This window comes from Caretta caretta, chromosome 1, assembly GCF_965140235.1.
Source record: "Caretta caretta isolate rCarCar2 chromosome 1, rCarCar1.hap1, whole genome shotgun sequence".
NCBI lineage: Eukaryota > Metazoa > Chordata > Testudines > Cheloniidae > Caretta > Caretta caretta.
In genome coordinates, this window is record NC_134206.1 from 220252318 (window position 1) to 220279674 (window position 27357).

Genomic DNA, 27357 nt, shown 5'->3' on the forward strand with positions numbered 1-27357 from the left:
CATGGATAACATGGACAGTAGCCTACGACATAGAGGAAGGCTGCTTGAGTATCTGTTTGCACTGCCATAAAAGAAAACGAACAGGTTCTACTTACCATTGCAACAAACATACGGCTTCTCAGCCTAGCCCTTCCTATCATTTCTCATTCAGTATCAAGATGTTGACTCCCACTGCCATTCAGCCCAGGATACCAGCCTCAATTGCCCACTTGTTAAATTTTCGAACAAGCACCTTTGTGCGTTCTCCCATGCTGCTCCTCATGTTTGGAGGCGCTCCCCATAAACATCCACAGAGCTACCTCCTCCTCCTCCTTCAAAACCCTCCTTAAACCTCTCCTTTGCTGGGATGACTATCAGAAACTTTACAACAGTTTAGGCTGCAGGTATGCTGAGATCACTTCCTCTCATGCTGACCAGCATTGTCTCACTGTGTCCTTGTACTCCCCCATTGGTCTGTCTTTACCTGTTATCTCTTGTCTAATACTGACATTGTAAGCTCTTTGGGGCAGAGATAGGGGTTTTTTTGGTTCTGCATTTGTATTGTGCCTAGCATAATGGGGTTCTGGTCCATGATTAGAGTGTCTAGGCCTCATGGTAATACAAATAATACAAAAATAGTAAGTTCAGGTAAAGTAATGGGTTGTATCAATAGAGTTTTATCTCAAGCAGGTTAAAAATAAAAGTAATAGGGATTATTCAGCTGGTTGTTGATGGAGGTGCACACACAGGATCACCAAATATGTCATAAATGACCCTTTACCTCAAATGCATGCATTGCCTCCCGCCTTTCCCTAACCTACGCTGTTTGGCAGTCCTAGCCTTAAACAGAAGTTTACTGGTGGTAATCTGTAAAACAAGGAGGTGGGAACTAGCAAACAATTGCTGGTAAAAACCTGGCAGCTGAGTTAAAGAGACAGCCTCTGATTTAAAAGACGCCAAACATAACTTGGGCTATGCCTACACTACGTCATTTACAGGGGCGCAGCTGCACCGATGCCGCTGTAGCGCTTCTGGTGAAGACGCTCTAAGCCGATAGGAGAGAGCTCTCCCATCAGCTCAATAACTCGTGCCTCATCGAGAGGTGGTAGCTATGTTGACGGGAGAAGCTCTCCTGTCGACATAGCGCTGTCTACACCAGCACTTAAGTCGGTGTGACTTATGTTGCTCAGGGGTTGTGGCTTATTCACACCCCTGAGCGATGTAAGTTATACTGAAGTAATTTGTAGTGTAGACATAGCCTCAGTGAAGTAGCAGGTCCATAGAATATAGCTAGCTGGAATGACTGTGTTACAGAGGCATATAAGGCTATGAGAATCTGAAAATCATTAATATTACACACAAAACAACATATATAAAGTTGTCCTTAAATAAAGTATCTTTTCTTACAGTTTATCTTAAAACAAGTCTCAGAGGTATCGCTGGCAATAGAAAAATGACTATTCTTACACATATTTAAGTAATAGTAATCAAGTGTCAAGTAACACACCCAAGCGTAATTTGTGAAACTGCATCTACTTTGGGTTCACTTGTATTTTGCAAAACTGTCGAATCTCTCATAAAATTACAAGTGTATTTTTTAAATCATATATAAAGAAGTGGGTGTTTTCTTCTATTTTGCAACTGCGTAATCAAGAACTAACTATGTGGCAGCAGAATAATTTTTTACTGAAAGAATTTCACTGTCCTGAGAGAATCAGAAAGAAAATTGATTACACCTCTAGCCATCTGTTCCATCTAGGCACCCATTCCAGCTATCTAATCATGTACCCATCCTGTGCTCATCGAAGTGGTTTCTGAGCAATTTGGCAATCACAGCAAAGTGACAGCAATTCAGCTTTGTTTTTAACGCTATTTCTTTTTATTTATTCTTCGTAACTATAAGGTTCGTTAGCAAAATAACCCTTATACCTAAGTGGAGTTAATATAATGCATCTTATTCTGATGACAGACAACAGTTGAATGATGTAGTGTAGTATTTCAGAATCTTTGGAAAAAGAGATTTTTCTCCTCTGAATCAGGCTCCCTAAGCTGTGCACAAAATCTCCTCTTCTATCAGTTAGGTTTGTGCTGGTAGTCTGCAATAAAGCAGTAAAGCTAAAAGTTGTAACGGAGGCACTTCGGATAAATATGGAACAGCAACAAGAGGCAATGCAAAAGCGGATACGCTCCCACTGTTGCCTCCTACTCAAAATCTTCCCAGAGGCCCTACATTATAATTGAACATACTTCTAAATCAGGGGTTCTCAAACTTCATTGCACCACGACCCCCTTCTGATAACAACAATTACTATAGGACCCCAGGTAGGGGGGGCTGAAGCCTGATCCCAAGCCCCATCACCCCGGGCGGGAGGCCAAAGCCCAAGGGCTTCAGCCCCAGGCAGGGGGCCTCTATCCCAGGGGTCTCAAACTCAAATGACCACGAGGACCACATGAGGACTAGTACATTGGCCCGAGGGCCACATCACTGACACCCCCACCCCCGCTGCCCCTGGCCCCGCCCCAACTCCACCCCTTCCACGAGGCTCCGCCTCTTCCCACCCCTTCCCTACCCCCATTCCAACCCTTTCCCCGAAGTCCCCACCCCAACTCTGCCCCCTCTCTGCCCCCAGGGGGTGCAGAAGGGGTGCGGGGTATGGTGGGGGCTCAGGGCAGGGAGTTGAGGTGCAGGGTGCAGCAGGGGGCTCAGGGCAGGGGGTTGGGGTGCAGGAGGGAGTGCGGGGTATGGTAGAGGGTTGGGGTGCGGGCAGGGGGTTGGGGTGCAGGCAGGGGGCTCAGGGCAGGGACTTGGGGTTACCTAGAGCGGCTCCGGGATGGCAGCTCCCTGCCTGCCAGCTCCGCTCAGCAGCCGGAACCATGTCTCTGCGGCCCAGGGGAGGGAGGGGTGTGGGTGGGGGCACAGGGCTCCGTGCGCTGCTTTTGCTGCTCCTCCAGGTACCTCCCCCGAAGCTCCCATTGGCTGCGGTTCCCCGTTCCTGGCCAATGGGAGCTGCGTGGGGCGGTGCCTGGAAGCCAGGGCAACGTACGGAGCCCTCTGCCCCTCCCCCCGGGCCGCAGGGACGTTGTGCCGGCCACTTCAAGGAGCGGCAGGGGGCAAGCCCGCCGGTCGGATTCGGCCCGCAGGCTGTAGTTTGCTCACCCCTGGCCTGGAGGTGGGCCGGGGGGGGGGGAGCACAGGCTGCAGGAAATGTGGCCCACGTGTTTGAGACCTCTGCTCTAACCTGAGCCCCTCCACCCAGGGCTGAAGCCCTCAAGCTTCAGCCCTGGGAGCTGGGGCTCGGGCTTCGGCCCCAAGCCCCAGAAAGTCTAAACCAGCCCTGGCGCCCCCACTTTGGGGTCCCGACCCCCAGTCTGAGAACCATTATTCTAAATCAAATCTAGCTGAAATGCAGCCAGTCTACTCATCTAGTACCCTCTGCTGGGCTATTCCTGGTACAGCTCTGGCAGCAGGGCCAGTCTATTAACCCCTGTCTGACACAAAAGGTGCTGTGACTGCAACGCAGCTTCAGTTGGACCTGGAGGGAGGGGGAGACAGACACAGACTGGAAAAAAAAACAAACTAAAAAGCAAAAAGTTGACATTGTTATGAAACATCAAAAAATCCCTCCATTTCCAAAAATAAAGCTAGTTGCTCAAGTTACATTATCCTACAGTCATGAAGATATTTCTGTTAAACTAAGAATATCTGGGATGACTATGTAGAGGATAACCTGTTACTGCATGATGCAGATTGTGGAGCTACAAAAGAATGTCTTTATGCAGTATGGTTTGTAAAAGTAGTAACGCTTTAAAATAAAAAATCGTGTCCAAAAAACAATAGAAAATATTTTTTTCTCTTCTCAGTTAAGAATTATTTCAAGGTAGATTGCAAAGTGTTCCAGGCAGTGACCTTGCTAAAATTCATCTCAATTTAAGGCATATCAACATGAACAGAGAAGGCGGCTATAAATATGGCCCCTTAAGCATGCACAGGTAATACTGATACATGTTGAAATGTTGCTTCTCTAGATTGTGCATTAAGGCCAAGAGAGCGGAGACTTTTAGTCTTCAGTAGGAGTTCATTTTAATTCTTCTGTGTAGACAGCAGGTAAAAATCATCCCACAGCTCTGTGTTTAAAACAAAACAAAAATAAATTATTGCACCACGTCAGTAGTGGATGGGAAATACTAATGCATTTTAGAAGATCTAATCCAATTTCATTGAACCAAAAGAAAATTTTTAAAAGGCCTTTTTATTTGCATAGTAATCAAATTTCCATTCAGTCAGATATGGATTTTGTTTTTCCATTAATACCTTATTGACAAACAGAACTCTAAAATGTCAGCAACAACGATTCCTTATACAGAACAAAACGAGCTCTTATGATGCCTGATTTCTATGTCCGCCACAGGGGTGGACTTTAGGCCGAAGCTCACTGCACATTCAGGGGCCCTTCTTCCTGCTGCCAGACAATTGATGGCTCTGGTAAGGTACTGCTTGTTGACCTGCACCCCTGCAAGGTGCCAAGCACGTCCTGGGAGGCTCTGAAAGCTACCACTCCCACTTAAGTCAATGCATCTCATCCTGCTGCCACTGTGAAGTCAGTGTGAATGTCCACATTGATTTTAGTGTGGGCAGCATTAGGGCTAACAGCTCAGCATCTCAGACCAGATTCATTGACCACCTGCTGTCCCAGCACTCTTAGACCCCTGTTCCCTGCTCAGCTTCTTCCCATTCATCTGCACTCAGGACTGACACACACTGTGCTGGAAACCAGCTCTTCCCCCTATACTTTGCTCTCTGCACTCTGCATTGGATCAGCCTTTGCTGTTGCTTGGCAGCTGGGGGATATTGTTGGTGTACGGAGGTCAGGAGTCTAGTCACAGGTAAGATGAGGCTGGATGGTATCCTGCCTGTCCTACTTTGCCCAAAACACAGGTGCTGTCCTGCCCCCAACACATCTGCATGTCAGCTATTTCCTTTCAAAGTGGGACAAGAGAAGCACCAACCACCTAATCCTCGTTCCTCAACGTATGATTTCCGTTGGTGTTGGGAGCGTGGCGGAGGCTTATGGGATCAGGCCCTGTCAAGGAGAGCCAGGTCAACAGATTTCTCAAAGACAGCACCTGTGTCCTGACTGGAGTCCTTGGCATTCATCTTCTCCGCTGTTTTTTTCTTACCTTTGTCTTGTTTGTTACAGTAGGTTAATTTCTGGCAGCTATTTTTCCATGCTCCAGAATGTTAACATCACCATTCTATTTATAGTTCCTGTGCTGACACTTGGTAATGAAAATATATTTTCACGACTTGTATGCGGTTCTCTGGCTTTCTCCTTTTCACCCCCCTTGACCCTATTGCTTATTTCTTGGATGAACGAGACTTTTCATGCTGCCAGGCAAAATTAGATGAGGAGTATTTCCAAGTTGAAAATGATTTAACCACCCCCCAAACCAGTCTCATTTAAATTTATGAGACCAATCTGATTGTTCCTTGAGCACTGACCATATTATCAGAACTCTGGATATCTCCAGAGATGTAGATTAATAAAGAACTGCAGAGATTAGGCAAAAAAAAATCCCGTTTCAAATCCAGATCTTGCCTGTGCTTAGACAGAACATATAGAGAAGCCTAACCATAGCTAGGTTAGGCAGCTGGAACGTCATTCAGAGGAAAGTAGACACAGAATCTTGGTCTTGGGGCTTAGCAAACAGGCAAAGGTGCAAATGATATTTTACGCTTTAGTGCATTTCTGAGCTGTAAATCAGCCCAATGCAGAGGACCCAGGCCAGGCCACACCCACCACTTAAACCCATGTGGCCAAATCCTGATCCTGCTGACATTGATGACAAATTTTCATTGACTTTGAGAATGGGATTTGGTGCTAAAGCACAAATCTGGGTCCCCGCACCTTTTCTCTGTAGCTAGGCCAGGCCTAGGACAGATGTGGGGGAGACGGGTGAGGAGTATTCTTCCCCAGACTATGGGGCAGTTGAGGAGATGCTCCACAAAAGTGACTTCGGTCTGATGGTCATGGTAGCCACCGTTGGGCCTTATGCAGTCCTCTGTGGGGCAAAGGACCAGAGGACCTAAACTGGATGGGACTCTCTGGCCAGCCCATGCCTCGACCCTGCAGCGATGAGCACTGTGCTGAGCATGAAGTCTGCTCCTCTGGCATGGCTCACCCTCCCAGTCCCCCCCTTCGCAACAGGACTCCATTACTCCCACTGCATGTGGCCCAGATCTCTACCCTATCATGCAGCACTTCAGTGATGTGGGGGCCCTGAAGTGGCTGCCTCTGCTCTGGGGAAAATTTCATCTTGAATGCTAGAGAATCTCAGCGAGTTTGCTCATTTGCTAAAGCAGGGCATTCACCCTTTGAATGTGCATGCAGTGCATGTGGATCTGCTGTCATGTCCATTTTCTGCCTCAGCTGCTGTTACTAATAAGGCTTTGATGCACTGGGTCACATCTTGACTTAATTGCAGTCAGACTTTCTTGGCAGGTCATTTAAACAGAACATCGCCATGAAGCTGAAGCAGGTGCTTGTTTTCCAGGTCCATGACAAGGGGTGGGGGGGGGGGGGGAGGAGGGAGCTGTCAACTGAGCAAGGGAGGGAGCTGCAAAACCTCTACAACCAACTCACAGACAAGACAGCTTATTACTAGTTTGACAGTGCACAGTAAACACATAGGGCCTGATTCTCATTTATACCAAAGCCACTTTATACAGCTTTAGGAGTGGAAAGGGGCCTTAGAGTGAGTGTAAATGTCATTTACTCCCCCTTTAAGGTCTCTCTGCGCTGTAGAGCAGCCTTTGTGTATATGAAAATCCGGCCCACAAACCTGAAAGCGCTGCTGGACTGCACGCAGAGGCTCGGCTCTAAACAGAAATAACAAAAAGACCTTTTTGTTGCAGGAGAGAGTTCAGACTGAGGTCCAGGCCTGGCAATCAGAGATGGCTCCACGCACCACTGGGTTGTAAAAAAGCACACAACTGATTACTGCTGGTGCCCTGGCTTCGTTATTATTTGTATGGCAGTGGCATCTACGTGCTCCAGTGAAGGAGCAGCGGCCCATTGGGCTAGGCCCAGTACACACACATATAAGAGCTCACAATCTACGTCTATGATGAGAAACGACAGGTGGATACAGCAAAGAGATGGGGAACACAAGTTAACAGTCAGATGGCCACAATCTGATCCAAAGACCGTTGAAGTCAATGGAAAGACTCCAATTTACTTCAGTGGGCTTAGGATCCGTCCCCTCATGCACAGAAATCACATTGGCATCTTTGGGTGGGGAATGACCCTTTTTTAGTTTTGCTTCCTCTCAAGGTCACTTCTAGGCCTATGATTCTGTGATGCGTGTTACCATCATGTATTACACATGCCCTGTGCCAAAGGCATCTGTGATACCTGCTAGGGATCCGACCACCTTGTCTGCTGCCTGACTCATTTTAAAACAACACCTTTATTGGCTCATTTTAAGTTCTGTAATTATCTGTGTGCAGGTCAGATTCCATGATGCTTTGGGGACTAGCCAGGGTCTGACTCTCATGCTGCCTGACTTTAATGGGTTATTACACTTTAATGAGCTCCTCCATGCTGCTCTGTGGGCTGCTGAGCAAACAGGAACCGGGTGAGGATGTACTGCTTTCGAGATCAGCAATTTTTGCAGCTCAAAAAGGCAAAACCCGAAATTGTTCTCAAAAGCTCGTCTGCTTGAAATTCGAAGTCCAGCTACCTCATGTGCCATCAACAATAGTCAAAAGCACATTTGACATGTGGCACTTTTTATACTTGCCAGCAAAGAGGAAAGTTAATGCCAGAGGTGGTTGAGCAATTATTATGTCACGTTTTCTTATACTAGGTAATGGTGCCCAATACGCTCCATAAGATGCTACAGCCATCAGACGCATTTTTGGGGAGGAAGTACCGTCTAACTGTTAGAGCAAGGATGATGAAGGGGAAGTCAAGCTAGAGGGAGAGAAGGCAGGCTGGTAGGAAGTTCTGAAGTGGTGGCGGTGGCAATAACAGCAGTGGTTGTGCAGTGGGAGTGGGACTGTGCAAACCACATCATCAGTTCAGGTTTGTTAACCACTTGTGAACCTTGGCTAATGTTCATGAACATGTTAGAACTGAACATAAGAACAGCCATACTGGATCAGACCAATGGTTCATCTAGCCCAGTATCCTGTCTTCTGACAGTGGCCAATGCCAGGTGCCCCAGAGGGAATGAACAGAACAGGTAATCATCAGGTGATCCATCTCCTGTTGCCCATTCCCAGCTTCTGGAAAACAGAGGCTAGGGACACCATCCCTGCCCATCCTGGCTCATAGCCATTGATGGACCTATCCTCCAGGAACTTTAGTTCTTTTTTGAACCCTGTTATAGTCTTGGCCTTCACAACATCCTCTGGCAAGGAGTTCCACAGGTTGACTGTGCGTTATGTGAAGAAATATTTCCTTTTGTTTGTTTTAAACCTGCTGCCTATTAAGCCTGGACTCCACCTGCTTTTGAAGGGGGTCACTGGGAGTCTTTCCATTAACTTCAATATCCTATGTGAGCGTTTTGCTCTGTCCTATGGAGAATGCATTGTGACGATAAAAGTTTGTGTCATTTGGAACAGGATAACTTTGATTCCTCTGGGCTTCCACTGGCTGAACTCCTTCTCCAGTCATATAAAATTCATCTTTAATATGTAGTCTTACCCTTTGCAGGTGGATTTAAGGTTCCCAATTCAGAAGACTCCCACCCCACACAAGAGTTTCAGTACAAATTCTTCTTTAAATACCTCACTTTTTTCCTTTCCTCCTCTGAGTTTTATGTATGATTCCTAACCACATTTCTAGTATCCCTGCCCAACTGATCAAGATCAATCAGTAGGATACAACACTTAAAATTATCTGAAAAATATCAAGACATTATATTTATATTACTACTGACATTTCCAACTGGACCATGTCACTAAGGATGATTACAGGCCTTATTATTATTATTTACTCCCACTTTAAGGCGCCTTTACCCAGGCCAGAGGGGTGTGAAGGGGCCTTAGTGTTAATAAGAATCAAGCCTTATGGCAATTGCATGTAAAAGAAAAATTAAACTCATAGTAAAAGTTAGACAATTCCAGAAAATCTATTCCAGTTCTAATGACATCAAAAACATCATCAAATTAGTTCTGCTGGTAATTGAAGAGATTTTATCTTTGTTTAGGGCTTGATCCTGCAATGAGGAATCCTTACTTAAAAGAGTACAGTGGCCTTAAACGTTTATAGGAACATAAAGTTGTATCCAGACCCCACTGAAGTTAATGTGTGCTTTGATGCTGACTTCAATGGGATCAGGATTTCTCCCATATGAACTGACATACAAAATAAGCCCAATATTCTGTTGCTGACAGTAATTCCAAGGAAGATACAAGAAACTGTGAAATGGACAATTAAGGAATAACCAGCCCATAGGGAAAATTTCTAAGCATGAAGGTTTATATCCCTTGTAATTTATTTTATCCTGTCTAATGTGACTGTGGTTCTTCTCATTATCTGTATAAACATCCAATCCTTTTTTTGGAATCCTGCTAAGCTCTTGGCGTTTGCAATTAGGTAACGTTACGGCCGGAATCCCGATAGCAAAAGGAATACTTGGAGAATTCTACTAACATTGCTGTACTGTTAGCTACAAAAGCCATTCAAAAGTAAAAGGGAGCCACTGTAGACCCATTGACTTCAGTGGAATTGCTCCTGTAAGGGTTGGTCTTGGAAGGGTAGGTTTGCAACATTAGGCCCTATGTTATGTTTTACAAACATTTAATAATCCTTAGTGCTTATTTGCTCTTACACAACTCCACAAAGGCAGGCAAATCACATGCAAAGCCATTGCAAGCTCGCCTTTCAGTTATAGGTTGTGCAGTGCAGAAAGAGCCAATGCCTTTTACCAAGCATCCAAGAAAACCAAAAAGAATCATGCAAGATGGTCACAAGCCACAAGAGCATTCCCAGGCATGCATTTAAAAGAATAGCACATGCACCATACCATAGTAGGGGTAAAGAAGGCTAACCAGTCACATTACAGAATACGCATCTTCTTCCTCTTCCATATAGAGAATATAGATAAAACAGGTGGTCAGGCCTGCACCAAGCAGCTAGTACACCATAAACAAAAACAGTCAGGAAAACAAGTTAGATTGGATTGGGCAGATTAGCTCAGTACAATAATGTCAAAGGATTGAACTAGCTGCCCCCTATTCATTCCAAATTAGCACATGACACAATCTCTAATTTCCTCGCGACAAGGATTGGAGCTGACCACAGGAAAGTAGCAATTTGGGCTTTTCCTACACATAGCTGCGTGTTTGGAAACAGAGAGATCGTCAAAAGTTTTCACCCTTTGATGATAAAATAAGGAAATTAAAATAGCAAGCAGCTGTTTCGATAGTTTAAATCATTCAGTCTTCAAAATGAATACAAATTCATTTACAGTTCAGCAGAATCACACAAAGGTTCCCATCCAGCAAAGCACTTGAACACGTACTTAACTTTAAGCACACGAATCATTGAATTGACTTCAATGGGACTGCTTGAGCAGCAAGCTGCTACTCAATGTGAGTAAGGGTTTCAGAGGCTGGTTCTAATTTGCACAAGTCAGTTATTCACAATAGTGCAGTCATTAGCACAAATGAACAAGACTCTACTGTAACTGGGTTTTTGAAACTGTACAATATTACTTTCTTAAATCCTATTGCTTTCTCTGTAGATAAACTACTCCTCAGAGAGAACAGTGGGAACCTAAACTGCCTGGGAGTTTTCTCTCATCTGACTATCCAAGATACAACCTTTGGCTTCTTTCTGCCATTTGAAAAATAAAAATTAAACATTGATTACATTTTATTTAACATCAGGAAAATAACTGCCTACTTGAGCGGAAGCTAGACAATGTTGAGATTCATGAAATCAAGTACTATCTTTCTTGCAAGTTGTCTGGATAGACCCCATTTCTCCACTCCTCACCTGGCCTATTTAGTGCCACTCATGGCTGCAATGCCTGCTATAGGTGAGGTAGGTACATAGGCCTCATTTGAAGCCCATCATAGTTGATGGAAGGACTCCCATTATGGACTATACTGAGGGACCATAGTGAATACGCCATTAAAGCAGCAACTGGCCTTGGAAAAGAGAGCTATGGTTGATTCATAAAAAACTCCATGCAAGTGCATTCACATTCAGCTTTGGCATCAAATGGGCATACAGCTTGTTTCTACCCCACAAAACAACTCTTCAAGATTTATAGACTAGCGTGAATTTAGGCAGCTGGAAAGCAAAGCATGAGAAAACATCATCTGCTGCAAAACAAGTGTTTTGTGGGGACAAAGTGTAACCTTATAAAATGAATATTAAAACTTCATGAGAATTAAAACAGCATGGAATGCACCATCCTCCTAAATGATTGTTAGACATGAAGAATAAAAGAAACATGCATATTGGTGATAGAAGGAGGCAGTTCCTCTTACAATTTACACCACTGATTTTGGATGTGAGCTTGAACTTTGAGAGGTCAACAACAGAAAGGCAGAAGCAGAGTGACGCTGTATTATACAAGGCATTAAGTCTTTATTTAGACTTTGGTGGGGGTGAAACTAAGGGATAAATGTCCTGTGGAGCTTGATTGTGCTTTGTGTACTTCCTTGTCTGTTGTTCATTCCTATCAGTTTGAGCACTTGTTTGTTGATTGGATTAGAAAAGCCATGGGTGTGCAGAGTGCAGGGTAGCAGATATCAAGCTGTGAAAGACCTTATCCGTGATGCGTGACAAATCAGAAGAGCTCCTGAAAACTCCCAGGTTTGCTGACCATTGCCATTTCTGGATGATAAGCCACTGGAGGGCAAGAGTGAGGTGGCTGAACTGAATTAGAATAAGAGCTAGATTGTGACTTTCCTGTATAATTAGAGGTGTGCAAAATATTTGAAACCAGAAATGAGAAACATTAGCAATTTACACGGTTTTGTTTTTTTTCAAAAAAAGAACTTGCTAGAAGTAGAGTGAGACTTATTTAATGGAGAAAAAGACTGTTTTTACCGTTCACAATGAAGCAGTGGGAAATGGTGGCCAACTCTAACAACCAGTGTGTATATGGAGAACTTAAGCTATGCATCTCACCCCAGTATGTAAGTAGAGCATATGTTCAGTGCAGCGTATAATTGAGCACACGGGACACATTCAGTAATACTTTGCCTGCACATTTTCAACACTGAAAAGTGAGCTTGGTTGCAAATCGGATCAGAAGGTCTATAACTTTGCCACCACCTGAATTTATTATTTTGTTTTAGTCACACCCCTCACTGTGCATGAGTCGGGCCTAAGACATGAGAACATTATTGCATCCTGGTAAGGAACAGGCCAGATTTGCTGCTGTTGCTGCAATTGTGAATATACTTCTGCATCTAAACGCTGACTGCTCTTTTACTCCGCCTGCTCCTGAGGTAAGCTCACCTCTTCTGATCTAGTCCCTGCTTGGCATAAACTCCACTGTAAACACTTCATGGCCCTCTTGCTTAATGAAAAGTTGGTAAAAAAAAAAAAATGATGGCACTTGATTTATTGCTGTTCTCAATGGACACACAACACAACTTGCTAAGGCTCAACATGGCTATGTAAGCAAGTAAGGCGGGGTGCATTTGTGTGGACTACCCATAGCACTAATTGAAGCAAGAGCGGGGAATCAAACTTCACAGAATGGCTACCTCTCCCCTGCACAGGTGGGTAAGAGGGGCTGGGGAGAATACAGAGCTTTGGCTCTAATGCTAATGTGCTTGCCTGTGTAGCCTGCCAACATACCAAGTATAGGCCTGATGCAATTTCTTTCTTCCTGGAAACAGAGGGGAGTCTGGGAGAGAGATTGTGACTCTTTCAGTCACACTTTTCCCCAGGTTGCTTGTGGGGCAGCAGAACAATATGCTGCAGGTCATGACGTGATAATCTAGCTCTAAATCTCAACAGGCATGTGGCCCAGGGGTCAAACCACTGGCTACTTATGGATGAGCATCGCTGGGTCAGCTTTGACCGAAGAAACTTGGGGGCAGGGAGATGGGAGAGTCAGCAGTAGTCGCGTCATATGTTTCACCCTGTCTTTCCTGCCCTCTTTCCTCACTTACAATGTACAAAAGAAAAAAATCAGACAGCTAATATTCCATGGCTGCTGAAATTTCTGAGTGTGCAAACCAGACGCTCAATATTTTGCAGAGAAATGAATTTTCAGTGACACGAAACTGCCTGAAATGAAAATGGTGAAATTTTTAAACTAAAGCACCCCACCCCCACCTCTACTTTGGCACAGTTCTAGTTATCACCTAGGAAAGTAGAAGAAAATGAAGTTTGCCTTAGTATAAGGAAGTAAGCTTTGCCTTAGTATAAGGAAGTAAGTGTGCCCTTGTTGCCAAGAAGGCCAATGGCATTTTGGGATGTATAAGTAGGGGCATAGCGAGCAGATCAAGGGACGTGATTGTTCCCCTCTATTCGACATTGGTGAGGCCTCATCTGGAGTACTGTGTCCAGTTTTGGGCCCCACACTACAAGAAGGATGTGGATAAATTGGAGAGAGTCCAGCGAAGGGCAACAAAAATGATTAGGGGTCTGGAGCACATGACTTATGAGGAGAGGCTGAGGGAACTGGGATTGTTTAGTCTGCAGAAGTGAAGAATGAGGGGGGATTTGATAGCTGCTTTCAACTACCTGAGAGGGGGTTCCAGAAAGGATGGTTCTAGACTATTCTCAGTGGTAGAAGAGGATAGGACAAGGAGTAATGGTCTCAAGTTGCAGTGGGGGAGGTTTAGGTTGGATATTAGGAAAAACTTTTTCACTAGGAGGGTGGTGAAACACTGGAATGCGTTACCTAGGGAGGTGGTAGAATCTCCTTCCTTAGAAGTTTTTAAGGTCAGGCTTGACAAAGCCCTGGCTGGGATGATTTAATTGGGGATTGGTCCTGCTTTGAGCAGGGGGTTGGACTAGATGACCTCCTGAGGTCCCTTCTAACCCTGATATTCTATGATTCTATGATTCTAAGCAGGTGAATGGCACTGATTTTTTGCCTCCAGTGCATAACAGGAAGGGAAGCGCTCCTTAAAGCTGAAAATGAGTGGATGAGTTACATAGCGATAAAGAGGAAAAAACGAACACACAGATGGTCATATCGGAACATAGGAGCATTAGTAGAGTGCTGTATTGACAGGAAACAATACCCAAAAGTGCAGCAAAAACATATTCAGTCCAGCTAATACCTGATGAGCCCAAAGAGACCATAAAGAAGGTACGTATACAAGCTAAAGGTCTCAAAAGCGCCTAAGTCAAAGTTCCATTTTTAAAAGTGACCTAGGGTATGTGTCTATTGCAATTAAACACCTGTGGCTGGCAAATGCCAGCTGACTTCAGCTCGGGGGGCTCAGGCTAAGGGGCTGTTTAATTGTGGGGTAGACATTTGGGCTCGGGCTGGAGACCAAGCTCTAGGACCCTGCAGGGTTAACCAGACACTTTGCCTGTGAGCCCGAGTCAGCTGGCACAGGCCAGCTGCGGGTTTTTAATTGCAGCACAGTCATACCCTTAGGGACTTGAGTCTAAGTCCCATTGAGTTTCAATGAGAATTAGCCTCCTAAGTACCTACGGTCAAGATTTTCAGGAGTAACTATTGATTTTGGGTGCTGCCCACCCATCATCTAATCTAACCCCTTTAAGGTTTGAGCACCCAAATACTGAAGCTTGCAAAATCACTAGTCACTTCTGATCATGTTGGTCTATGCCCAGAGGTAGATATTTGTAGGATTCGGCTGTAAAATGGTACCTTCTTGCGTCTCCTTTGTCTATGGTTCACACTGGCTTCTATACTGACAGACATTTTTAGTACCTTGAGTCCTGCAGAGCCTACTCTCCCTCAGCAGCATGATTAGCAGCTGAATTCTGATGGCAGGATCTTTATTACCGGAGATGGCTTCACAGCCAGAACCACAAAGCTTGATTTTCAGATCAGGGAAACAAATCATGTACATTTTAAATTGAGCAAATACTCTCCAAATCGTAAATATGTGAGCCCTGAGAGACTAATGATAGTAGTTAATAATGACATGTATGGACCGGGCGCAACATGTGCGATAACATGCTTAAGAACACGCGGGCGTACGAGACTCGGCTAAAAGGGAATATTACCACTACTACTTTTCACTTGCACATATGAAAGGCACAGTGTATCCCAAAGTAACTAATTGTGCTTCGAAGGCTGAGCCAAAGTCCACTGAAGTAACGACTCTAATGGACCCTAAGACCCCAGTGGGAGCGATTATCCCCATTTTACTGAGCTAAACAGAGGCACAGAGATGTTACGTGACTTGCCCAAAGTCACACAAACACAACCGTGGCAGAGGCAGGAACAGAATCCTGGAGTTCCATTTCCTGCTTCTTTGCTCTAGCTGCCTATTAGCATGATGCTGTATCTCAGGCAGACAAAAAATACTTGTGCAGAATGGACAGGACAGCAGACAGTGGAGAGGCATAAATAAGAAAAGGAAACAAAGACGGAGTGAAAGGTTCATAGAATATCAGGGTTGGAAGAGACCCCAGAAGGTCATCTAGTCCAACCCCCTGCTCACAGCAGGACCGATCCCCAGTTAAATCATCCCAGCCAGGGCTTTGTCAAGCCTGACCTTAAAAACTTCTAAGGAAGGAGATTCTACCACCTCCCTAGGTAACGCATTCCAGTGTTTCACCACCCTCCTAGTGAAAAAGTTTTTCCTAATATCCAACCTAAACCTCCCCCACTGCAACTTGAGACCATTACTCCTTGTTCTGTCATCAGCTACCACTGAGAACAGTCTAGATCTATCCTCTTTGGAACCCCCTCTCAGGTAGTTGAAAGCAGCTATCAAATCCCCCCTCATTCTTCTCTTCTGCAGACTAAACAATCTCAGTTCCCTCAGCCTCTCCTCGTAACTCATGTGTTCCAGTCCCCTAATCATTTTTGTTGCCCTCCGCTGGACTCTTTCTAATTTTTCCACATCCTTCTTGTAGTGTGAGGCCCAGAACTGGACACAGTACTCCAGATGAAGCCTCGCCAGTGTCGAATAGAGGGGAACGATCACGTCCCTCAATCTGCTGGCAGTGCCCCTACTTATATATCCCAAAATGCCATTGGCCTTCTTCAACAAGGACACACTGTTGACTCATATCCAGCTTCTCGTCCACTGTAACCCCTAGGTCCTTTTCTGCAGAACTGCTGCCGAGCCATTCGGTCCCTTGTCTGTAGCGGTGCATGGGATTCTTCCGTCCTAAGTGCAGGACTCTGCACTTGTCCTTGTTGAATCTCATCAGATTTCTTTTGGCCCAATCCTCCAATTTGTCTAGGTCCTTCTGTATCCTATCCTTACCCTCCAGTGTATCTACCTCTCCTCCCAGTTTAGTGTCATCTGCAAACTTTCTGAGGGCGCAATCTACACCATCCTCCAGATCATTTATGAAGATATTGAACAAAACCGGCCCCAGGACCGACCCTTGGGGCACTCCACTTGATACCGGCTGCCAACTAGACATGGAGCCATTGATCACTACCCGTTGAGCCCGACAATCTAGCTAGCTTTCTATCCACCTTATAGTCCAAGGTTAAGTGGAATGATCAGTATTTTACATTATGTGACTGGAAATCCCTCCAAGCTTCAAACCCGATGAATTAAAAAGACTGAAGGCACTTTCTATGTGCTGGGCAGCTTGTGGTTAGGCTGAGAGTGTGCAGAAGACTCTTACATCCCTGTGTTTTAGCATCTCCTCCCATTTGTCCCAGTGGCCTGTCTACCATCACCAAGAAGACACTGATGAAGCTCTGTGTGCAGCGCTGAAGTTCAGAGCAAGCTCCTGGGGGAATTTCACTGCCTAACTGTGGCTGAAACCTAACTGTTTCAAAAGAAGAAAAACTAAAATTTGTTAATGGAGCAAGAAAAAGATTAAGAACCACAATCTCCATCATGCTGCTCTCTTCCACCTGCACGTGGGAGAAGGATGCCTCAGATCACACATTCAGCTGCTCCAACCAGGTTCAAGCTAGGGAAAGTAAGGAGACTTGTGGGTAAGACCCAGGAGTGGGACTCAGGAAAAAGGTTGTCTGGAAAACAACAATTCTGTTTCATGAATGGTTTTGAGGTTTTGAAATTTGGTTTCTTTCTGCAGCAGAATGAGACTGTTTGAAATTTGTCATGGAAAAAAAAAAGGGTGAGACACTCTTCAGCCCAGAATAGCAGGGTGGGCAGGGACCTAACTTAGGATGTAGAGAACTCAGGTTGAAGCCCCTGCTCCAAATCAGGCAGAGCAGGGAATAAAACCTGGGTCTCCCACATCCCAGGTGAAGGCCATGAGTTCAGGTCCCTGCTCTGCCTGACTTGAACCTGGGCCTCCCCACATCCCAAGTGAGTGCCCTACCTATAGGTCAGAGGTTCCAAAACTTTTCTTATTGTGTACCCCCTTCCAGATCTACCAGCTGCATGCATACTCCTACCCTTCTCATCACGATACTTTGGGTGTTCTTCTTAACACTACCTGCTTTTAGTCATCCGTCCATATTTCACTGTTACATACAGATATAGTTACAGTGCGACGTATAAAACTGAACACAGTTCAGAAAACTCCCCCCCCCCCCCCCCCCCCCGTTTGCTAAGTTCTGAGCTCAGTTAGACTGAACACTTGCTGGGCAACTGAACCCACTCTGCATGGAGACTGGAGGTGAGGGCTGTCTACGTCAGCATCTCTGTGTACCTGTGTTCTCACTGGTACATCTTGAAGTAAATTAACTACCATTTTTTAAATAATAAATTCCCACAGAGTTTTAAAGCTTCATCTGAGTAACCTATTATAAAAATGCAATAAATAAAATAATCAATAAAATCCACCATTACACAATTGCGCCTGCGTACCCCCAGAGATGTCACATGTACTACAGTGTGGGAACCCCTGTTATGCTCTTCAGGAGTCTCTTTCCATTTCTCTCCTCCTCCATTCTCTCCGTCTTTCTCCCTCCTTCTGCAGTCTGGAATTGAGACAGTTCCCAATGAAGTTTTCATCAAAACTTGTTTCCATGAAACATTTTTGTTTAGACAAATTGGCATTTTTTTTTGACAGAAAAAAGTTTTGCTGGACATTTTTCAACCAGCTCTACTCAAAAGAACAGGACTCCGGTCCAGTCAAACTTGCAGCTGGGTGACCTTGGGCAAGTCATGTAACCTGTCCATGCTTCAGTTCCCCTTCTGTAAAAGGAGGCGCGTGATGCTTCCCTTCCTCACAGAGGTGCTGTGGGGATAAATCCATTGTCTGTGACGGGCTCCAAAACTGAACTGATGGGGCCATATAAACAAGTTCATAGTAAGGAGAACTAGATCAAACACACAGCCTCAGAGGGGCATAAGCAGCATTTTATTTAATAATGATTGATTCTTATTAGAAGGCCTCTGTAGTTAACGCACTGGAGTGTAAGGAGGTGCTGTGAGACATGGCTCATGGAAATGGAATTGAAATAAGATCACATAATTTACGTTCCTCTTAATCATCACCCCTAATGGCCTACACCTGATAATGCTTCCTTGGCACAATACCATAGGCCCTGTCTGACTGAGTTAACGTGTTTGGCAGCTGTAGGACTATGCAGAGTATAGCACAGCATGTCAAAGGCCCGCAGGCAGAGTCAGGGTTTATGTTATTTTATTTTAATCTGGGGTTAAAAGAAACCTGGGGAAATAATAAAGTAGCAATTTCAGCTTAAAGCCTTCATTTTCATTTTAAGAAGTAAGCCTGGCAGTTAGCTACCACAATCCCATTGAAAGTCCTTTAGAAATCCCCAGGGAGTTAGGCACCCAACTCTCACTGAATTTCAGTGGGATTTGGGCACCTCACTCATTTTGGTTCCTTTGAAAATCGCAGCCTCTGTATTCAGGGGTTTATGTGTAAACTGCTCAATACAAATAATCCAGTAAATGCCTAGCTCCAAGGCCCATTGCATCATCAAAGCACGTTTCTTCATGCAGGGCCACTACCATCCGTGATAACATTTATGTTCCAACCAGGGATGAGAGTGCTCCAATTGCCCCTCCCTGTGAGGTGGCAGGAGCTCACATAGCTCCAATGCTGGCTGTTTATTGCAAGCTAGCTGAGAGCCAGCCTTGAAATTTAAGCATCTGGCCTCCTGGTTAGCAGTGATGCACCACCACTGACCAACAGCGTGGCCAGCTTTCCAAAATGACAATATGGCACGTGTGTCATGGTGAGCACACGGAAAGTATGAGTGGGGTCGTGGCGTTAGGCACAAGAAGGGCTTGGCAGCCAGGGAGTAAGGGAAAGGGAAAAAAAATGCGCCCATTCCTCCTTCACCTTACCCTGTGTATTTGATTCTGGGGGTGGGATTTTAAAAAGTGCTCAGCTTTGGTGTAACTCTTGCTCAATGGTAATCGATGACTTCAGTGGGAGCAGAGTTAGGCCAACACTGAGTGCTTTAGAAAATCCCATACTAAGTGTATCGGGGGGGGACTTACTTGAGAGCTTGTGTAGAGTAGCTGACTGGGAGGCGTCATGGCAGGTGGGAATGGGAAGTCACCAACGCGTGACAGAGTTGGGGTGGAGGGTTCAAGCCACATATGTGGAGAAGCCAGTCTATCATCACTTTCACCAGCTCCCCTGGCCGGAGAGAGGGTGGCGGAATGGGGCTCCTGGTGCAGTATAAACATGTTGGCATTTTCTGAACATTAATAATGAATCCTCACCGTTGTGTGTTAATGATCTCAGTGCTGTACAAGACACATAAATAAAGACAGGCTTGGCCCTACAGAGCATAGAGTCTAAGAGACCTGCCCAAGGTTACAAAGAAGGTGAGCATCAGGGCCAGGTTAGAGCTCCTGACTCACAGGTCTTTAACCAGTCCACCAGGCAATGCTTATCACGTGGTTTGCAAAACTCAGGAGCAGAAAAGCTGGCATTTCTTGTGGTCTCTTGTGGCAAACAGGCTGATTGTTGGGATGCTCCACACTGCAAAACTGGGCTACAAGATGCTGGGCTTCAGGGACCATTTGTGATTCAGGGAGAAATTTCTGCTGAGGTGATTTGCCACGTGATTCTGGATCCCCGGCAAGTGATCGGCCACAAGGGCAATGTTTTTTGCCAGTGCAAAACTGCCAGAACTTGATTGCCTCCTGACACAGCACATTGAAATGTGTTCCCCACATTTGTTCACATAATACATCATATTGTCAGTAAGGATATGCACCTCCGAGTTCCTGATGTGATCTCAAAGGTCCTGACCGCATTGTAGATGACATGAAGTTCCAGGACCACTGATATGCAGAGAAGCTTCCAGTTCCAACCACAGGCCTTGAGTCCACTTCCCAACCTATTAAGGAGGCACTGGTGACAATCAATCCAGGTTGGTAGGGACTGCAGAAAGGGAACGCCCTGGCACACATTGTCCTGAACTATCTATCTATATAAAAGAGTCCAGGATCAGCAGAGGAAGTCAGATCATACTGTCCAAGGGATGATGATGCAGATGATAGATTCTGGCTGTGGCATCCGCCATGGCCAGAGCTAACGGCAATGAGGTTTTGGCTACTGTACAGTCTTCTGCACTAAATGCCTAGAGAGTTCTGGCAACTGGTCCACGAACTTAGACGTGGATGCCCAATTGACAGTCATATTTAGAGAGCAATACCAGCTGGTTTGAGATGCACATTTGCAGGGAAGAGAAGGTATAAATCTTCCTCTCCATTAAATCCATCCTCTTGGATTCTTTGTTCTTAGGGGTGGACTAATACCTTCCCTGCTGTGCCCTGTCATTTGCTGCAGTCACCACCAGAGAGTTAGGGGCAGGGTGGGAGAGGTAACCCTCAAAACCCTGTATGGGAATGAAGTGCCACTTCTCCAAATGTTTCACTGTGGGAGGCAATGCAGCCGGAGAATTCCACAGGGCCTTTGCAGGTCCCAAAAGAGCCTCATTTATTGGGAGGGCTATTCTCCCAGGAGCTCATGATTGGAGAATATCCAGTATCTTATATGTATTCTCCTGCAGGGATTGTGCCTTTGGATACCCAAAGTAGTGACCCTATACCTCAGGAGGGCCGGGTATGCCTTGAAGTCCTCAGGCACAGAGGGATAAGACAATTCCTGCATGGTAGAGTCAACTAGGGAGGAGGAGGAGGAGGTTTTCTGAGCAAGCTATGGGTCCTATTCAGGACTTAAATACTCATTGAGTATTTCCCGGAGCTCCCCATACTCCCCCTCCCATTTGGGGCTCTCGTTTCAGCTGCGGGTAGAGGGTCTCAGGGCTTCAGCCTTGCGGAGCCCTGTGGATCCCCTGCATCTGGCTCACGGCCCTCCAGAGGGCTGAGGACCTCTGGTTGAAAACCAACAGCAACGGGCTGGAGTCAAGGGAAAATATTTAACGGAGCGTTGCCCTGAACAGCTCTGGCTGAATTTAAGCCATGGTCCTATTCTTGCACTACACTACAGGATCTGGTCTGAATACCCCTGGAGGTCCAGGAGGAATGGGCTCAGGGGTTGCTTGCAGCTGAGATGGTTTGGGAGAGGAAGTCACTGTCAGATCTGGTGATCTCGCCCTGGAGCGGATCAAGAAGCGAGACTGCAGGGACTGAGGAGCATCCTAAGCAGGCCACTGGGCATATGGATAAGGCATTGGTAGCCAGCTGGCACTGGGCCAGGAGTTCCTGTCCTGAATGCAGGACAGATGCCATTCTCAATACCGACGGTACTGGGCCTCGTGCAAGCTTCGACTCCCCAGTCTGAGGCCTGGGTGGTGCGAGCTGCAGGGCACAACAGAGGATGAGGTGGTAGAAGTCATGGCACCAGTGAACTCTTGAACCAGTGGAGAGTCTGGGACTGAGAGGCAAAGCGGGTCTGATGCCTCCTGATATGCTGCCAGCATGGAGACAGTTGGCATCGGTGTTGACGTCATCAGTACCAGACTCAACGGATGCCCCAGGGCCGGAACCGGAGTCGATGGTACGGGTTCTTGCTGCTCTCAGTGCAGTACTGGGGGGTGGGTGGGGACAGACCTGTTCCTTTCCATGTGCCAAAGGGAGAACGGTACTGGTCAGCACTCCTCTTAGAAGATGAGAAATCTCCCCCAGCCTCGGAATGGTCCCGATTCATTTTATGGGACTTCTTAATTCCTGTACCAGAGGAAGGAGAATGACTCCTGAGCATGGGTGACTGCCGATCAGACGTGGACTTCTTGGACTGTTCCAGCAGGTCTGCTTCAGCCACAAGTCTCTTGCCACCTGAGCCCTCTTGGTGAGCGACTTGCATATGGAGCACTGCTTTTTAATGCGTTCTTCACTGAGACACAAGCAGCACCTTGTGTGGGGATCGCTGTTTGGGATGCCCCCCCCGCCCCCACACACACCAGACAATGCCTGACCCCTGGTGAAAGCATCGCACCGGGCAGCCAACTACTATTGCTATACTAACACAACACTTAAACTAAGGTACTACTAACTACTGTCTCAGACCGAAAGCATGAGGAGGAAACCGCCACACGGAGCTCTGACTCGAGCTGTGGGCAGGGAGAGGGAATGGGGAGGATTGCAGTGGCCCCACCCTTATAGAGCCGGAGGAGGGGTTAGGGTTGCAGGGCATGAGCATTGCCCCTCGGGTATTGCTAGGCAAAGTACTCTGGCTCTATTGTGCTGGGTGTGCGCACACCTAAGTAGAGTACACGGCGGCATCTACTCAGTGAATAATAAATACGAATATTTTGGAAAACCCCGGCAAACAAACTTGCCTGATGGCCTTACAGCTGGCTCTCTGCCCCAGTAAAGTTCTGTGGTAGCTATGCCATCAGAACAACAGAATTGGGCTGGAGTGGAACCGGGACAGGAGTATGGACCTAAAAAAAGCAAGCCAAGTGAGCTTCTCGGTAATGTACTGAATGCCACCTTCATCCCAGCTATTGGGAATATTCAGCACACTTTGGAAATTTAACTTGAGATTCTGAAAGTGACCTAAGGGATTTGGATGTCCAATTCCCATTAAAATGAATGGGAAGTAGGTTTCCTATTCCTCTCATCTGAGATTTTCAAAGCTGCCTTTCTGTAATAAGGCATTTCACATTTGCTGGTGATCTTCAAAGATTTCAGCAATGGCTATAAAGAAAACCCTGTTAGGCGTAGGTTTAAAAGGGAACAGTTATTTCCACTGTGGTCTGCATCTCCTTACTGAGACCTTTGTCATTTATTACATGATATAGCCTAGGTTACTCCCAACTTTTTGAGACCAGAGACTCCAAGCAAGGAATGAGGATTGGTTTGAATGGGTTATCCCAAGGCAAAATGAGTGTGGATTGAACTGCTTGGCTGTTGTGCTTGAAACCAGGCACAAAATCTCTCTCTCTCTCCTTTCATTCTATTCTCTCTGTCTCTCTCTCCCACACAGACCCCCAAACAGAAGTGTTTTTGAATGCTGTTTGTGGAAGCCACACCTTGCATGTTATCCCTCCATTGCAGAAAGGCAGCAAAGTCTATGGGCTGTGTACAGGACTGTGCTTCCGGCACTTTTGTGTTTTAATGGCAGCTCTTCACTTGCCTCACTGTATAGTCTTGCAAAAAGTCACATATGACCAGTGACTGGGCTTCCATGGCTGTGCAGGGAGGGGCAGACAGAGCCTCCTGCATGCCCTGTACAAAGGCCAGTCAAAACAGAAGTCCCGGCACTTGAAGGAGAGCAGGGACTGTTCCTTGTGAGCATGCCTGGGGAGTGCACATCACTAATGTAGGATGTGTGGACTTGTGGGGATGCTTCACATACGGACTGCAAACTTCTCCTATACACCAGGAAGCAGGGGTTAAATTGTGCCTCCCTGAGCTTTCCCCTGGAGCAGTGTGGCTCTGCACTGCTCAAGGCTGAACCCTAACAGCTCCTGACCTTGGAGTGACTGTACCTGAAAGGCACAATTTAGCCCTTGACCTCTCTGGGCCTGATTTTCAAAAGTGCTGCGTACCCACAACTCCAAAGGAAGTCAGTGGGAGCCATTGGTGTTCAGTACCTATGAAATCCAGGCCTTATGTATCTGTTCCCCTGTCTTTAAAATAGGGATAGGACTTACTTGCCTACAGATTTGTGTTAGGCTCCAAGAGCTATGTTTGGCCAGAGCTTTGAAGATGTAAAGTGCTAAATATTACAATAATTAAGTTTAATGGTGTCCCAAGAAAAGATAACGCCTGTTCCGAACTACAGGATACCATACCTCATTTTGCCTGTCTGTGTTACACTTCGTTTTTCCTAATTTTAAAATAAAAAAAGAAAACATTAATAGGGAAGTGAAAATGTACGTCCAACCAAAAAACTGCGAGGCATGAGAAACTGACGTAAGGTCATTGTGGCTGGCCAGGAGCTTGAAAATTCTGAGTATGGGGCCACCCAGAGCAGAGGGATTATAGTAGCTAATCAAGAGATTTTCATGTTCACACTTTGGGAGAGACATCTCCATAGTATAATATCCGTCAGCCAATCAGAGTGAAGGAATCTGCATACTGTAAAATGATGGAAATATAATTGTAAATGATTATGCAAAAACAGACACATATACCAATGAGAGTAAAGGAAACTGCATAACTGAGAAAAACAACAGCTGTGCATCCATAAATGTGAAAAAACCCTGAACTCTGATGGACTGAGTTAATCCCATGTCAGTACTGTTTTCCATAATACATTTTTATGAAGAGAGAGTAATATGAGAGCGCTATGTAAATAAATGATAAAAAAGAGATACAAAGGAGGGGTAAGTCTCAGTCTGAGAGTAACCACAACTGTAGTATAAAAAGTAATGGCATGTAGATAGAAAGGAACAAGTTTCACTTACTGAGAAAGAAAAGCTCTCTGAAAAAGCAATTTGACAGTGGAACAGCTGCCATGAGAGGGCATTGAGGCTCCATCAGTGGAAATATTGAAAAACTGAACTCACTCTAGGCAACAGTGATACTAAAAAAGGGAGAGCTACATAAAATAGACTATATTGGTGAGTAAAATCAAATGTCATAAGGGAAGCCAGTTATGTTGTTGAAAGGAGGTAGTGCCCTGCAGTGCCTAGATGGTGCAACAACTAGCAGCGGGAAGAGACAGTCTGCCTCTGTCTGTCTGTCTAAAGGCTTGTCTACATATAGAGTTATTCAGGAAGAGCGTAGACAAGTCCTAAGAAAGACTCTGTTGTCCAGCCTCTAGCGTATAGATAAGGACTAGATGATGACCTGAGGTCCCTTCCAAGCCTGATATTCTATGATTGTCAGATATAGAGAGATCTGACATTAAGGGGCAGCAAAACCCATCTGTCAGTCTGCTACGTTGTCTTACAGCTATTTATTATTATGAGATTTTGCTGCTTTGGGACCTGAAAACCTGTGGAACGGGACTCATGTGGATTCAGTGTAGTAGAAAAATTCCCAGCCCTTGTGTTGAAAGCCCTGTTGCGAAGCCGACATGCAAGAAGAAAGAATTAAAGTTGTTTTGAGAATCCAGCCTCCTGACTTTAATACAACTAAATCCTCACCTTCTGTGGTGCAGTAACACAATATTGTCTACAGTGACATTCCCTAAAAGGAAAATGGGGATTTGCATGAAACCACTTCATAATAAGCTGAGTGTCACTGTATCGTCCCACCTGCTGCCTCTCAACTCTCGCAAGCCAGAGGAGCAGCTCCACCATCTTTTCTCCACAGCCCCGACCCTTCAGAAGCACCAGCGGCTCTGTCCTCCCCTTCACTCCTGTGCTTTACCCTTCCTGCAGCGACTAGAGGAAGGTGGAAAGTGTCCTGCCAACGTCCCTAAATGCTGTGAAAGCCACAAGGTTGACTTTTACAAGATGTCCCTCCTTAACAACTCCACTTGCACATCTTGAAAATGTTCATTCTCTTAGATGGAAGCAGCAGCTGGCTAGATCGCCTCTCTCCACTGATTACAACTGTGATTACATCCATCCTTCCCAACTGTGAGAAGCAAATGGCCAGTGGACTGTGCGAAGGATTAGTTGGGGTAGATAACTTCTGATAAAGCACTCAACCTACCTGATAAGTGCTGAACTTAACAATGTAACCCACTTACATGGCAAGCAGAGGAAAACTTCACTCTGGGCCAAAATAATCGTGCAGTTTTTAGTTAGGGAAAATGCCCATAAAAGTCAAGTCCTACTCATTATTCCCTTTGCACTTTTAGCAATGGAAGGATTTTAGATCCCAGTATCCTGGCCAAATTCCAGCATGGGTAATTGCGTTCTGCCTACTGAAAATTCCCAATAGTTGCTTTTTCTTGGTAATACAATCTTCATTTCTTACCTTAAAGCTTAGTTTATTTTGTTGGGAATGCTCGCTCCTGGTTGCAGAATTCCACCCCAGAGGAATCTGCAATTTGGTGGTGGGTGAAGCAATGGCTACCTGCATATACAGATGGTTGCAATCCTGTAAAGTGCTTTGAAGCTTGTGACTCTTATAATAATAACAGTAATATTCAGACATGGATCAGCTTAGGGGAAAACATGCCCTTCTTTTGATTTTAGGGAGGAGGGGAAAATCTCAACTAGCCAATATTATTAGTAAGCAACCTATTTATGCTAGGCAATGCTGCCTGAGTCTCTGGAACCCACTTGCTTCCTCAGCTTGTACTTGTAAAAATACCCTCAGATAACCTGGTGCACAGTTCTGCCTATTTTTTGGGCAAGTCTCCAGAATTGACATATTTTGCATTATTAATTCATAAACTAAGAATTGAAATACTGAGCACTTTCATCCAACTGTCTCAAAGTGCTTTATAAACACCAGTTGAGTCAAGCCCAGTGAGGGTAGTATTTACTTTACAGATTTGTAAACCAAGGGACTGAGAGGCTAAGAGACTTGCCCAAGCCCATACAGTAAGATAGTGGCACAGCGCATGCTAGAATCCACGATTAAGATATCCAGAAATAGTTAGCTAGAGTTGGGCTCCTAAATCCTTTTCTCAGTGCCTAAATATCTTGCCTGATTATCAAAGGGGTTGAGCATCCAGCAGCTCCCACAAAATTCATGGAGGAGCTGCTGGGTGTTCAGCACCTTTGAAAAATCAGGCATGATATCTAGGTAGCGAAAAATGGATGCTAGGAGCCTAACTGGGGGCATTTCTTAAAGTCTTGCCCAGGAGTCTTGCCTCAAGGTTTCCTTCTTTAACCACTGGACAACATTCCCTCTTTTCATACATCTCTTCTGTGTTTACTGCACCAAGAGTCAGAAAGAACTCCTTTAAAGGAGCAATGACAAATCAATTCAATTTAGATGTGGGGGAAGATTATAAAGTAGCAATAGACTCCAATACAAGAAAAGCCATTTCACACAGTTTGTTA

The 27357-nt window shown here is 45.5% G+C and overlaps 1 protein-coding gene across 6 annotated transcripts in view; it reads right to left on the bottom strand.

The window, feature by feature from the left end:
- TSPAN11 (tetraspanin 11) overlaps nt 1-27357 on the bottom strand; it is a 193238-nt gene that overhangs the window by 20223 nt on the left and 145658 nt on the right. For 2 of the 6 annotated variants that reach the window (XM_048823443.2, XM_075120760.1), the window contains 2 exons: nt 10012-10120; nt 2581-4104 (listed from right to left, as the gene is read on the bottom strand). The exons of 2 other annotated variants lie outside the window; for them this stretch is intronic. In XM_048823443.2, the coding sequence (XP_048679400.2) occupies nt 10040-10120 (81 nt within the window). In that variant the 3' untranslated portion in view covers nt 2581-4104; nt 10012-10039. Of the gene's footprint in view, nt 1-2580; nt 4105-10011; nt 10121-24240; nt 24276-27357 lie in introns of those variants that run through there. 2 more of the 6 variants (XM_075120768.1, XM_075120761.1) reach the window with 2 other exon arrangements.